Source organism: Carassius carassius, chromosome 15, assembly GCF_963082965.1.
Source record: "Carassius carassius chromosome 15, fCarCar2.1, whole genome shotgun sequence".
NCBI lineage: Eukaryota > Metazoa > Chordata > Actinopteri > Cypriniformes > Cyprinidae > Carassius > Carassius carassius.
The window spans coordinates 29,808,030-29,824,637 of NC_081769.1; the positions used below are offsets into that span (position 1 = coordinate 29,808,030).

The window sequence follows — 16,608 nt, forward strand, 5'->3', positions numbered from 1 at the left end:
GGTCAGTTAGAATTTGCTGAAGCATCGAAAATACATTTTGGTCTAAAAATAACAAAAATGATGACTTTATTCAGCATTGTCTTCTCTTCCGGGTCTGTTGTGAGTGCGTTCACGACGCTGCTGACGTGTTTTCTGGCGCCTAATAATAAAGATAACACGTCAGCAGCGTCACTGCAGTGTTCCGAGGATGAACGGAGGTCTTACGGGTTTGGAACGACATGAGGGTGAGTCATTAATGACATCATTTCATTTTTGGGTGAACTAACCCTTTAAGGCTGAATAAATCATTGGCTAATTTTTGTATTTTTGGGTGAACTAACCCTTTATTATAACTAGTTGAGTTCACATACCTTTTTCCTATTAAGTGAAATAGTTTCTACTGAAGTGGAATAGTTTAAATGAATATGAATGTAAAATGAACTAATTAAATTTTCAGTTCAATTTCAGACTTAAATTTTCAGTTCAATTTCAAACTTAAATTTTAACTACTAATAAATATATCTGAAATTATATATTAATCATCCCATAGTAACATTATAGAATCTAGCCAAACAATCAATGCAACTATCTAAAAATTGTAACAACCACCATCCTAACAACCACCTAGAACACCTTAGCAACTTCTTAGCAACAATCTAGTAACCACCCAGGAAACCCAAGCAACTGCCTAGCAACACTGTAGCAATAATTAAGGCAACCAACCACAAGAATACCCTAGCAACCATTTAAGAATGTATTAGAAAACATCCAGAATATTCTCGCACTTAGTAACAACCTAGTAACAACCCAGTAACTACAAACTACCTCTCACCTGTTGCTCAGAGATTCATTAGGCTTCAGACTGGAGTCGTTGTTGAGGGACGCCTGGCGCGGGAGTCCTGGAGCTCGGCTGCGGTCCCCTGGAGGCCCCTGGTACAGCAGTGGGGCTTCCTGAAGTTTGGCCTTCTTTTCCTGCGGAGCCTCTTCGTGGCGTCGGCGAGGGTCACTCGCACCCGAGGGCAGGGCACCCCCCTGGCCGCTGAAGAACCAGGCCCCTGACTTGGTGAGGATTTCTTGTTGTTTTCGGCACAGGTTGCATACCCACATCACCTGACATTGAGAGAACAGGAAGTTAGAATCACAGAAGAACACAAGACCCCAAATGTGATGGATGAAAACTTGCTGTTGTGGGAGAAGCGATTTGTAGTCTTAAATGAGTCATGTCTGTGAAGCCAAAGACAGAGTGAATAATGGGATATTTGTCCAGAACCTCATGCGCAGGTCCCACAACAAACAGGTTCAGAAAAGGTGATGCTGGTGCTGCTGACAAACAAAACTGTTCAAATTCATGTGAGAGGAAATGAACAATGGAAAGTTCAGGCTCAACCAATAGTATTAATATTTGGGGGCAGAGCCACCAGGTTCGTCTGACTTTAGTGTGTTCTGGTTTCATTGTCCTGAAGTCAATGGGTTTTTGGAATGGGTTTTTGTGCTTGAAATAAGGTCTGTGGTAAACACAAACACAAATTTTCATGTTTTATTCGGACATAAAAAAAACACCTGTAACAATACCCTTGAGGTCTTGCCAAGTCCACGGTTTTCCTGCAGAATTGGGATACTTTTATACTGTTGCTGCCGGTTGTTTTTTCAGTCTGTGGGTTGAAGCACCCCCCCAACCACCCCCCCCCCCCCCCCAGAAGGTGGTTTTGATGATTTTTACAGTCGTTTTTTTCAAGTTCAAGTACACCAACGTTAATCTTCTCTCCGGTCTGGTTTGTTTATTGGACAAAAATGGCAGATTCTGTTTTATGACTGGTCAGATCACCTGTCAATCAAACTCCTAGCAAAGGCAATTGGGATAATTTTGGCAAAGATTGGGCTAGTTTTGAATGCCAATTGGGCTGGTTTTGTTATGCAGACTTGGCAACCCTAACCCCTTGTTGTAAATATTTTTTTACTTTTACTTTATATAAAAGGGCAGTTGCTAACAAGTTAAATGGTTAAATGGGACAACAGAGGTTGTCAGGGACATTAAATACAGTATCATAAAACCTAATAAGAAAAAATTTCGGAATTTTTTTTTAATTAAAACTAATTTTAGAGTTGCCAGAAGCTTAATGGTGATGACGTTAAAGTGATGAGTAGTTAGTCTGTCTACTTTTATCGTTTTACTATTGGCGATTGTATTTAGACTCAAAAAGTTGTATTAAATGATATCAAAATGTGTATGAGTCAAACTTTTTTTAGTCACAGAGCTTATTTTCTGTATTAATTCAAAAGCCAATAGAAAAATCCCAAAGAGTTTTGGCGAGGGAACCAGGGTGATGCTAACTTCTGGGTCGGCCTACAAAAATATGTCATCCCTGCAGATGTGGGGCAGGGGGGTAATGGCGGTAGGTGTTTGGTGATTTTTGCATCATGCTTCACTATTATTGCTGTACTCAGGTCTTTACAACCTCTCAAATCTTCTACTTTCAACACTCCTGAAGTCCCACCAACACTGAGGGCACGGTAGGCTGACCTTGTTATCTGCCCAGCAAAAATGCACTTAGCAGGTGGTTGGCATCAAAGGTGAATTCCAGTTTGCTGGAGGTAATTAAACATGCTCAGAGTCTCACCCGAACACACATGCTTTCATCCATCCAGCCTGAATACATAATGCCACAACAGCTCCAAATTATTCTACACTATTCCAAAACAAAGTGAAGGTCTGTTCCTTATATACATAAAGCTGGTAATATAAGACAAATATAAGAAATTGCACTGTATGAACTACTCAAGTGCTTTTTTGGAAGCTGACAGCCCCTGGTCAGTGTTCATTCACTTTGATTTTATGGAAAGAGCAGCTCTTCAGAAGACAGTGCGCCTCACAATAAATAATGATGACAGAATTTTTCCTGTAATATCCAAACAAAAGAGCCTACAATGTATTAAAAACCAATAACTGTTATGAAACTTGAAAAGTTGTGTATGAGCTGCTCTATCAAGTGAAAAGGTCACATCTTTCAAGTGCTTTTTGATAAAATCACAGTGAGCAATTGCACTCCAAACGGCTCTGAGACGTACCGCAGATGGGTGTGAGTTATTGTGATGCATGTTTGGTCAGACAGCGATAGACAACCAAAAATATGTGTGCGGTGAAAAGTGTTGAGTGAGCTGTCATTGGTGTCAAATGGCAGGGGACCTTTCTGGGTGAATCTCATCAAGCCTGTCAAGAATATGTCCAGGTCATGTTTCACGCCAAAATCAAAAGAGCAAAAACAATATATATATAAAATAGCCAATAATGCTCACAATGATTTTTTTTTATTAATTTATTAATTAATTAATAATAAACAAAAAATTAATCAATGCAAGTTTTGATGCACAAGATTTGATTAAGCATCTGACTACCTTTGTGAGGTACTGTCTGTAAAACATAAACATCAATATGAAACTTGTATATGACTCTATCAGACGGCATTACCGGCGATGATGTCCTGGGATGCTGAATATTTTACAGATTTTTGATAAAACTGAGGAAGTTCATGATGAGGGGAGCGTTATCATTCACCAGCTAAAACACAGCCTGCAGGTGGAACATAAATATTTAATGCGCTTCTATATTTAGAGCCCAGCAGCTTGTAATAGACTGGATGCATATTCATAGGTTTTATTTTCTCTCAGCTTAAAAAGGGCCTGTTAAACAAAGTGTTAATTATGCAGCGACAGAATCAAAAATAGACAGATCTCTAAGAGGAACAGAACATACTGTATGCAGCTCAGTCCTCTAAAGGTATGTCACATTAACGAAACATACCTCTATTATTAACTGAAATATTGAGCAAATTAAAGTCCAATAAGAATTTATAATTCAAGCTTCTGTTTCCATTAAGAGATCCATAAATATTAAGCTCTAATTAAAAAAGGTGATAGTGAATCACTGTGTTCTTATTTCCTAGACTTGTTCTTTTAACGACGAACAGTTTCCCAAATAACATTATGGAGCTTTTTTCCATTGCCTGAATCTCAATAATACAATTAAAGCTTAATGCTAATCACTGTAGCCATGCTTACCCATGTCTGCTGCGTATTGTTTGATCCAACTGGATAAAACTGATGTTCAATAACTGAATTCAAATGCCAATGTCCTGCGAAAAAGGGTGACCTTTCAGAGTTGGGGATCAAATGCTCCTTCTGCTGTCAAGATTATGCTTCAGTTAAGAAAAAAGCAAAGAAGGTTAATCCTAAGATCGATCCAAGTTGTCAAAATTAATATGGACTCATGGAGATAGATGATATAGAGCAATCGGAGCGGCACGTAATCATGTTTTTGTCACCGAGCATCACTAACACAGGTCTCGTTACCGATGCATGTGAGCACGCAGCTCCACCGGGGCTGAGTCTGACTCATTACCCATGCACAACACTCACTAACTCTCTTCAAAGGATGCTGATGAAGACAGAAACACTAACTTCAACATCAGAAAATGTAAAGTCAATGATGTGCATCAGATATTATGTTTGCAAAATCAATGACAAAATCTGATAATGATTCAAAAAGTGATTTTTTTCACTATTATTCACAATAGGATCTGTACTTTCATGGGTTTAAATAAAAGATTTTTGTTGTTAGAGACAATAGACAAACTTTGTGCATCAAAACCAGTCCTTTTCTAGTAATGAAAAAAAAAACACCTGAAAGTTTTTGACAAGCAAAACATTTCAGTCTCTGTAATACTGAATTTAAGCCACAAAATAAAAATTCTGTAAAAATAAGTACATTGACCTACAACAAAAGCACATTTTATAATACCAAAAAATTAAATCAACATGTCCGTCAAAAACTTAGACTAATAACATTTACATAACACTCATAGGCATATATCACTTCACCAAATACTTGTTGGCTAAGAAATAAATAATTATTACCTTACAATCTATCCGTTTTCAAATCCAGATCATTTGTCTATCTATCTTGTGCACTGATGTCAAAAATAACACACACAATACATAGCAGAGGTCCAGGGAGTACGCGCATTTCCTGTAAAATAAAACCCAGACTGCTGGATGTTTTGTATACGTCATCGCCTTTTGAAAAAAAAAATGGCTGCATGAGCAGCTTAAACATGCTGTCTGTCAGAAAACTGTAACATACCTAATACATACATAATGCATGCGAGCGAGTATGAAGTGATTTTTACAAAATCTTCTCAGTCATTTGAAGGATTAAGGCAATTATCAAAGTTTGATAAAATGTTGTTTAATTTTCCAATAAAATATATTAAAAAATTATTTGTTACATTTAATTACCCATTTGCAGATTTTGTGCCATATAAACTAAATCTTTGGCAGTGTATTCATTAAGATTTATCTTATTTTTAAAACCTACGTACTGTACATCACACCTGTTCTCCATACTTCCATATTTCCTGTCACCATTCTACTATAAATAAAGTAAAATAAAACCGAATCATATATGGGAGACCAGGACTACTGGTCAAGCTTTATAATCCAGCGAATATTTCTGAGGGAAGGTTTATTTTTCACCATAAAACCCCTCAGATGTAGTCAAAAAAGTAGTTAAAGGGTTAACTCCACCCCAAAATTAAAATGTTGTCATTAATCACTTAACCCCATGTCGTTCCTAACCTGTAAAAGATCTATTTGTCTTCAGAACACAATTTAAGATATTTTGGATGAAAACCTGGAGGCTATGAGACTGTCCCATAGACTGCCAAGTAAATAACAGTGTCAAGATCCATAAAAGGTATGAAAAATCGTCGTTGGAATACTCCATCTGCCATTAGATGTGCAATCTGCACTCCTTATCACCATGCTGTGTGTGCTCTTCCATTTCCTCTGTATTATTTCAAATCAAAGCCAAATACAAGTAGATAAAAAGTGACGAGACATACAGCCAAGTATGGTGACCCAAACTCAGAATTTGTGCTCTGCATTTAACCCATCCAAAGTGCACACACACAGCAGTGAACACACTCAAACCATGAACACACACCCGGAGCAGTGGGCATCATTTATGCTGGGGCACCCAGGGAGCAGTTGGGGGTTCGGTGCCTTGCTCAAGGGCACCTCAGTCGTGGTATTGCCAGCCCGAGACTCGAACCCACAACCCTGGGGTTAGGAGTCAAACTCTCTAACCATTAGGCCACTACTTCCCACAGATACAGCACATCCTTGTGGCACGGAAGACAGAGAAGAGCACACGCAACATGGTGATATGGAGTGACACAGAAGAGACCGTTGACAAAGGAATTATTGAATAAAGTCATTATTTTAGTTTTCTTCGCTTACAAAAAGTGTTCTCGTCACTTCATATAACCCAGATTGTACGTCTGATGGCAGATGGAGTATTCCAACGACGACTTTTCATACTTTTTATGGACCTTGACACTGTTATTTACTCCAGGTTTTCATCCAAAATATCTTAAATTGTGTTCTGAAGACGATCAGAGCTTTTACGGGTTTGTAACGACATGGGGGTAAGTGATTAGTGACAAAATTTTCCTTTTGGGGTGGAGTAACCCTTTAATATGGTTAATGACTTGTGTGTTATTCCAGCTTTTGCATGAGGAATATTCTAAAACTTAAGTTTATACACTGAGAACCCATCATTGCAACATTACACATACAATACCGTTTGAGGATGGTACCATTTTTTATGTTTTTGAAACTTTATTTGACCAAAAATGCTGTAAAAACAGCGTATTTGTGAAATAGATTTACTTTAAGACAAGGCCATGTAGACTACACTTCTAAAATGTTTTATGGTGTTTGTTTGTTTGCTGCTTGGTTTTGTTTTGAGCTTTGAGAGCCTGCTAATCATGGTGACAATAACTGTTACTGTACTGAAAAGAAATGCGTGATGGAAAAGATTATTTGTTTGTGTTCCACAGGTTTGAAATGACATGTGAATGAGTAAACCATACAATAATTGCATTATTGCCATTTTGGGTTAACTATTCTTTTAAATCTTTGCACAAATCATTAAAGAAACTAAACATAGATCCAGACAGCAGTCAGTAGCTACCACTAGCTTTAGTGTCAGTGAAATGCTAAAAGACTCTTTTTTTCCATCAGCATTTTCTTCTCTTCCCCAAACACTGACAGCTGTGGTGAAAGAGATCCTGTTCGAGACAGCATCAATATTTACAGGTCCCGGTGTCTCGTGCGGCGATGGGAGCTGTCGGACATCACACACTGGAACACGATAGCACAGCTGAGTCCAGCTCTGGCGACAAACATGAGGAAATGTCTGCACGTTCACTAAGACTGACTGTGTATCCATCAAAAATCATGATGATGATGAGGGGAAACAACACCAGAGGTTTACCTTCACTGCCACTTACAACTGTTCAAAATGATATACAATGTTATTTCAGTATTACTTATTTCTTTAAATGTATTAATATTTTGAATAAGCTTTTATTTTTAGATTTTTATTGAAACTTACATTTTTTATTTTTTATTCATTATACTTTTGTGTTTTTAATATTTCTAATTTAGCGTTTATGCCAATTTTTTATAATTGCAGTACTTCAAATTAAACTCATATTTTATTTCAGAGAGTTGCCAAATCAACATCCATTATTTATATTTGTTTTATTTCAGCTTTATTTAAATGAATGAAAACAGTTTTAATGGTTTCGGTGTTGTGACAAGGCCATCAATAAATATGTTTCAAATATAAAATATCCAACATTTTGGAAATGATATTTTCTATTCATATAAAAATATCAAAAGTTGGCAAATCGACCAGCAGCACAATACTAAATTTGCACCAGCTGATAAGATTGAAACAAGCACAAACAGCCTTCAGTTGTTCTTTGAGCATCAACAACAACTTCTAGCTTTAGATAAAGATATTTCTATGTAAAACGGTCTCCAGGGTTCAGAGATGTTAGAATCACAAGTACTGTCTCCATTCAAACCCGTAATGGCGTAAACCACAGAGGGGAGAAACAAAATCCAGACATCAAGAACTAACCAGCAATCCAATCCTCTGCCGGGCACTGGGCACTCATCCTAGTGCTGAGATACCGTAAAACGGAAAACGTAAGGAAACAGAACTACAGACTAGACAAACAACATCAGACAAACATCTAACACTCAGACCACAGAGGTAAAAGAAAGAAACATGAAAACGACAAACTCCAGTGCTGCAAACTATCCAAACAAGGGCTGCCCTGTTGAGCGCAGTGGCACTGGGAACATTATTCACACACTTTAAACCCTTTTATTTTTCAAATGTAATAGGATTAGTTCAACCAATCGTTCGGTTTGTAATGCATAATTAATTTTATATTTCCTATATAGATATCTGGAAATGTTGTGGTAATGAATAGCCTTAAATTTCCTTATGGAAAACAATTTTATAATTTTTCTTATATATACATCAGGACACATTATATCAATGAACAGCCTTCATATAGAAAATGGAATTGAATATTTATACATTTGATCATATTAAAGTAATGTATAGCCTTCATTTTTCTTTAGGGAAAATAGAATTGTATATATTTAAAAATATTTTAAGATACTTTTTTATTTTATCCGGACACAACATGGCATTGATTAGCCTTTATTTTCTTCATGCTAAATATTACATTTAGATTTTTTTTCCCCCTCATAAGAGATATCTGAGGAGCAAGATGTTTAAGCAAAATGTCAATTTGATGCTGTTGAAATGCCATTGTTGGAATCAATTGTAAAAAAAATATATATATATATATATATATATATATATATATATATATATATATATATATATATATATATATATATATATATATGTATAATAAAAATGAAGAATTAATAATTTAACTAAAAAAAAATTTCTTATCAAATTGCAATAATATGGTGATCTTTTTGTCGCTATTGTTCAAACTGTTACTATTCAATCACAACAAAAATGAAAGAATTCACAAAGCTATTTCTCGTTTATTATAAAGCTATTATCGTGGTTTTCCTACTTATAATATATAAATAATAATATGAAAAGGTGCTGATGTTGAAATGAGGGGTGATGAAATGTCATCAAGTTGATTATAGCAATATCACAACCATTTCTCATTTAGCACGGGTTCTGTAAGCGATTTCAGTCATTCTGATAACTACAACCATTTTGCCATCATTGTAGAAACCTTTTAATAGTGTATAGGCCTATTTGAAAAAAAAAACATAAGAAGTGATTTGATTAATGCAAGTAACAATAATATAACATAAATCTGTAATCTAATTATATAGATAAATGTTCCATTCATTAATCTTAATATAATATTTTCAAAATGCATGCACATTTTCATGTAAAATGACAAGTTTTTTTTAAATTAATAAAAAGTGCATGAATTACCCTATAATTTGTTTCAAAAATGCATATATATATATATACATACACACACACACATATATATATATATATACACACACACACATATATATATATATATATATATATATACACACACACATATACACACATATATATATATATATATATATATATATATATATATATATATATATATATATATACATATATATATATAACTATACAAATATATTCCAAAATGTAACATGAAAATCATTTTACTTTTATAGTAAAATATACTGTATTAAGATTGTAAAAAAATAAATAATAATAAAAAATAAAAAAAGTAAAAGAGATATAAATTGATGCCAAAATATCCTCCTGTTATCCCTGAAAAACTGACATGGTCCTTCAAAGGTTTGAAGAGCATCCGGAGAGAGATTGTTTTTGACTGCCTTAAGAAAGTAGTCTTAAATGTCCTTACTACCTGTGAGATATTTCTGATGCTCATTTTCTGCGTGCTTCTCCAAAAAATAAATAAAATAATCGCTTACAGCACCTTTAATGAAGGTGTGCAATCATCTAAGCTAAATATCAAAGCATAGACAAGAAAAGGGTGCTGACCACTTTATCCTCCTGTTGCGATTCCACAGGGGAGGAAAAGCAAGAGAGAAAGACAAGGGAAAAAGAAGAGGGGAGAACAAGTGTGAGTGACATTCAGACGCACATAAAGAGATGTTCACATACTACTGCAGCCAATCTCAATCGCCGCTTATTACTCGGAGCAAAGTCATTTACAAGCACTAAGACTGTACTGGGAGAGAGACATCAAAAGGTTAGATAAGCAGTTTCTGGCCTGATACATCCATCGCCCCGGGCCAGCGGGTGATGTGGAAAAAACAGAGGCTGTATCGCCCTCTTGTGGTCATCGCATTATCCGCTCAACCCTCAAGGAGCAGCAGCAGGAAATAACAAAGAAGACCAAATGTGTTACAATGAGTTGAATGACTTCTGTATGAAAATTCACAATAAAAAGGACCTGGATAAATAAGTTCAGCTACTTAAATATTTAAATATGCATGTATAAATAGCATCTCACCATCACATTTTAAACATCAAACATGCTCAGAATGGCATAATATGCACCCTATTTTTGCAGTACATGCAAACTAAGCACAGTATGTATATTTTTTGGTGCAGTATAAAATCAAAGCACAGTACATGAATACTGTATCCAGCAATGCAATGCAGAACATTTGATGTTAGAAATATAATTTTAGCTTGTGGTTTGATTGGATTGCCAAAGGTTTAGACATTTTACTCAATACTGGACTAACCCTTTTATCCCTATACTGTATCATATTTGATTCACAATGCATTAAAAATACCAACATGATCAAAACGTTGCTGAGAATTGTTGCACACAATCTATTACGTCTTCTGTCTGATTAATAGTTTATACTTTTTTAGCACATTAAAAGCATTTAATTAAAAAAATATTCACCTTCAGCTGGCTCACATGTCAAAATCTTGATTTTATGAAATAAATCTAAGAGCAACTTGTTAGTAATATTTCAAGATGAACACTAGACTGAAGCAAGGTTTACATGATTATTAATATTTTTGCCCCTGGACCACAAAACCAGTCTTAAATTGCACAGGTACAGTATGTTTGGAGCAATAGCCAAAAGTATTTTGTATGGGTCTAAATTATCGATTTTTTTTTTTATGACAAAAATCATTCGAAATATAAAGTAAAGATCATGTTCCATGAAGATATTTTGTAAATTTCATACTCAAAACTTAATTTTTGTTTAGCAATATGCATTGCTAAGGACTTCATTTGGACAACTTTAAAGGCGATTCTCTCAAAATGTAGATTTTTTAACACCCTCAGATTTTAGATTTTCGAATAGTTGCATCTCAGCCAAATATTGTCTGATCCTAATAAACCATACATCAATGCTAAGCTTATTTACTCAGCTTTCAGATTATGTATAAATCTCAATTTACAAAAAGAAAAAACACTAAAGACAAAAAAAATCATGTTGAAATTAATCAAATATGATACATCAGGCTTTTGAGAAACATTTATCTTTTAATCATCATTGCATTGCACTGTATTATATGTTTTACACCCTTACAACTACAAAGCTTTGATCATAAAACTAAGCATTTGTATATATTACAATCTATACATTTATATATCTACTTGTATATCTTTGTCTAAATGTTTCATTTTCTGATTATTATTTCAGATGTTTAAAAGTGCAAAAGAACCATATTTATTTCAAAGATGCTAAACAGACACTATTAGTTATGCGACAACAATGTGGTGTACTACCTTTTGCAATATTTCTCACTTTGTAAGTTATTTCAAAAATAGTAGGCAGCATGCAATGCATACTGGACCGTATTCTATTTTTTATTCTGCCATTATTACAGGAAAGACAAGTGTTGATGTCCAGCTGAAGTCAGTGTTTGTGTATAAACGTCTGTGTGATCTGAGGAGCATTACGGCTGTACCTTGTTAGAGCGCAGTGAAACTCTTCCTCCACAGCGAGCACAGAACTTGGTTTGGCAATAAGAACAGAGGTGGCCACAGCCGTCGGCAAACTTGGTTTTATGGCAGATTCCGCAGGTGGGGGCTTCACTCTTCTGCTCCTGGGTGCTCGGTGCCTCGTCCCCCATCTTCTTCACCTGCTCCTTATACATTTCAAATTGCTGGTGCAATTTCCTGCAGGGAACAGAACACAGCCATTCAGAACACAGCAAGAAAACATGTTAGAAGTTTAAATATTACACGCTAATAATGCACTTCAGAAACTGGACACTGGGGTAATGTCACAGGTTATAACCAAAATAAAAAAATTTTACTGCTCAGAGACTGCTCATTAGACTTCAAATATGAACTTTTCTCAGTTAATTATGCTAATTAACAAAGCAATTGTTTAGTAATAGAATTCAGCTATAAAATGAATATGAAGACTAACAAAGTCCCCATTTGTTCTCCATGTCATCAACTTTTGATCTCAAACATTTTTTGAAAGAAATTCATTTTTAATCAGTAAGAATGCAGTAAATTGACCAAAAGAGATAGTTGTTTAAATTCATTTAAAAGATTTCTCTTTTAAATAATTGCTGTTCTTTTGAACGTTCTATTCAAAGAATTCTGAAAAAGTGCATCACACTTTGTGTTTTCAACACCAAAATAGTTTTGTTTTGCACCAAATCAGCATGTTAGAATGATTTCTAAAAGCGACAGTTAAGACTGGATTACTGACACTGAGAATTCTGCTAAATAAACTACATTTTAAAATATATTAAAGTAGAAAACAGTTATTTTAAATTGTAATAATATTTTATAAAAATAATGTTTTTACTATATTTTTGATCAATAAATGCATATATAAATATATATATATCTATATCTATATAGATAGATATAGATATAGATATATGTATTTGTGTATATATACAGATATACCATCTTTTTTTTTTTTTTACACAATTAAAAAAAAACTATATACAATATTATTAAATGTTTTTGAATAAATCCTAAAAACTCAAAACCATTGTTCTGAAATGAAACCCACATTCACATTAAAACATGCACAGAATCAACAATAATGGCTTTTGACTATGTTTTGCTGGTTGTCAATAAGCACAAGCTCTGATTAAACTCGGCAGGAGATGTCAGACGGACACTCAACAGTGATAAGAACTTTCTTCAGCCCACTTCATCAGCAATTACAGCATCACGTGCAGCCTTGAGACTATTTGTGGCTGAATCCATACAAAGATAACACGTCAAGCTCACATACTTCACCTCATATAGACTGTAAAACTGACACAGATGTGGACATGACAGAGCTGCCCATAGTTCCAGCTACAAAACCTGATCATTTATCAATACATACAAATAAATATCAACTTGATCTTGAGCAGGCAGATCACCTTGAGCGTCTTTATGTAAGGGTGGTGTTTAATCATGCACCCTCTCATTACCATAAGAGAGCAGAGGGGGTCAAAGGCTTGAGACAGACCCTGAAACGCTAGCTGAAGGCATGCATGACACACATGCATTTTGTATGTCCCCTGTCAATCAACCGTAGCCGTGGAAACCAAACACTGGGGGTTAACGCCATAAGCTGTCGATTAGAGGAGGTTTGGTCCCACATCTGCCCCTGCAACATTCATTAGCAGGATGAATTATTGAACACGCTGATCTATTTACTACACTGAACTTTTATTAGTTCAACTGATAAAAAAAAAAAAAAGTCAAACATTGTTTGATTCTTATATATATATATTGTGTAATACCTGGAGAAAACTTATTATTAATATTATTATTAATAATAATCATATTAATAATAATAATTATTATTATTGGCAATATTTAAACATAAATAATACAATCTTGGAGTCAGTAGAATTTATAGAAATTAATACTTTCATTTAACAGGGATGCTTACAATTGATCAAAGGTGATGATAAAGTCATTTATAATGTAACAAAAGATTTCTATTTCAGATAAATGCTGTTCTTCTGGACTTTCTATTCATCAAAGAAACCTGAAAATTATATTCAGCTGTTTTTAACATATATAATTTTATATATATATATATATATATATATATATATATATATATATATATATATATATATATATATATATATATATATATATATATATTTATTTTTTTATTTTTTTATTTTTTTCTGAAGGATCATGTGACTGGAGTAATTATGATAAAAATTCTGCTTTGAAATCATAGGAATAAATTACATTTTAAAATATATTAAAATAGAAAATTATAATAAATTATTTTAAATAGCAGAATACTTCTTAATTGTTTACAGTTTTTGCTGTACTTGTACTTTGTTCTTTGCTGGATCTAATGAATGCAGGCTTAGTGAGCAGAGAGACTTCTTTAAAAAACATGTGTGTTTCTTAAAAATCTTACTGTTCAAAAACTTTTGAAAGCTAGTGTTAAAAAAAAATATCTATGGGATTTTTTTTTTTCTCTCCCACTGGCCATCAATAGAAAAGCTGGCATCTCACCAGCAAGTACAAATTTTTTCTGAAGCTAACCGGCCAAACCTGTCAACCTGGACCCCATCAGACAAGTCAGTGACCTCTCACCCCTCTAGGATCAAATCACACCAATGAGCAGGTCTGCTTTCACCAACCCCTCCACCCTCTTACCCTCCAGACATGTGGATACACAGTACCACTCACTGTCTGACCCTCGCTCCCCTCTGAGATACTGTACACGGCAGACGTTCTTCAGCTAATGCAATATTAGATTTAGTCTGTGTCACGAATCAGTCGCCTGCCAGAAAAAAGATCAGATCATATGTGTTTGGGACGGAGTAAACCATGACACATTTTACATTAAACCCAGCATCTAAGCTCCCATATTCACCCGGGCTCCAGACAGCAGTCAGGGTGGATGATGGGAAGGCTGGAGGAGCTCCAGAGGTCCGACAGGTGCGCTGGCTCAGGTAGCATTACAGACAGCTGGAGACCACAGCACCATTCATCTCCAGAGACGCATAACCCATAATATAATCATACACCATTCTTCACGTCTCGTCTGACACACAGCAGATAGAGAAGTCAAAGAAACACGAGCCAGTACACTGATACGCACTCCCTTTATGAGTGACACCGTGGCCGCATGAAGACCTGCGCTTTACCTGTTTAAACTACTTACAAATTGGTAGTCGACTTCTCGTGTAACACAAAACCCATGCTTAATGCTGCTCTCTAATGCAGATCTCGTAATCAAATCGAGCTGATGGGCCATAATGTGCGAAACATGCCCGTAGTAGCTAATATTTGTGATAATAAATAGGGCCTGTCAATTTATCACATTAACTTAGAATAATTAATTCAATTTCACATAATAAAAACAACATCATTTATATAACATCATAAAAATAACAGCTAAATTTCTCATGCCCACTGACCCATATTGAAACTCATTTTTACGATCTGAGCAATTTTTTTTTTAGCAATTTTCCACTATAATATAATGCCTTTAATTTGTCTTCATTTGAGGACTTTGAGTTTTCAAAAAGATTAAATGTGTTAACATGAGTTAATGCCTAGCATGTAATGAATGAAACAAACAAATAATATTTTATTAATTTCTACATATAATAATACCTGCATTATTTTTATAAACAAACATTTATTATTATGAATAAACATGGATATATTATTTCATATTGTGTGTACATTTCATATTTTATTAATCATTTTATTTTATGACCGTTTTATACAAACATAAAATAAGACAATAAAAAATGTTTACATACAAAACATTAACATTTAACAAAACAGTGAATGGGCATGAATTAGCATATCTATCTTAAAATTAAATTCAAATTAATGATAAACAAATGCTGTTAAAGAAATAGTTGTTTCAGAATGTCTATTGCATTGATTAATGCTAACAGATTCAATCTTATTGTAAAGTGTTACCAGCAAATGTATATGTGTAATTTATTAAACATTTTTGTGAACTGATAGCCTTTTTTGACCGTTTGTTTAATTGTCATATCATATCATCAGAAATGCCACATAATTCAAGGTTTGTCTGGGCGATACAGCGTTTTGAGTGTTAAGGGCAAAGATGACTCCATTCAGTCTTACTTACGTCTCTGGCTCCTTTGGAGGCTCTGTTTGCAGTTGGTTTTGGGACTTTGTCTGGGGCTGGAGAACATTATTAACCAGATCAGTGATTCCGCTAAAGGGAAACCACCTGTATGAACAAGCAGACAGCGCAACTCAAAAACCGGTCAACAAGCCTAATTCCATTTAACACACGCGCCAATATCATCATGACAACTGCAGTGAAGCTACATACATAAGAAACACACATGTACAGCGACAAAAACTACTGGGATAGAGAGAAAAACAGACAGAGAGAAAGAGGGACAGACTAGTCTCAGCCGACTGACTAGCTCATGCATACTGCACACAATACTGGTCACTTTCTCAGTCTGGCAAGCTCAAATCTCATTGGCTGGCTTCATGCCCAGAAATCAGAATACAGTTTTACTGTTTTACATTGTACTGTGATTGGTCGCTTTACATGTCAGTCAAACTATCTCTTCCAGTCTAAGTAGTTTTTTTCTTGGCTTTGAGTAAAACTAAATGGACTTTCTGAAAATTCTGGCCATATGTGACTAAGTAAGAAGAGTAGTAAGAGTAAGAAGAAAAAAAGAAAGAGAAGATAGAAAACTGATGGAAAAACAGAAGATGCGGCACAGTCAGCTGGAGACGGAAGCAAAGAAGCCAGAGCGAG

At 34.8% G+C, this 16,608-nt stretch overlaps 1 protein-coding gene across 1 annotated transcript in view; it reads right to left on the reverse strand.

The window, feature by feature from the left end:
• Positions 1–807: 807 nt before the first annotated feature.
• LOC132157950 (regulating synaptic membrane exocytosis protein 2-like) overlaps positions 808–16,608 on the reverse strand; it is a 47,447-nt gene continuing 31,646 nt past the window's right edge. Inside the window, exons 4-6 of the mRNA XM_059567193.1 lie at positions 15,958–16,062; positions 11,816–12,026; positions 808–1,089 (exon numbers count right to left, since the gene is read on the reverse strand). Coding sequence (XP_059423176.1) covers positions 808–1,089; positions 11,816–12,026; positions 15,958–16,062 — 598 coding nt within the window. The remainder of the gene's footprint in view (positions 1,090–11,815; positions 12,027–15,957; positions 16,063–16,608) is intronic.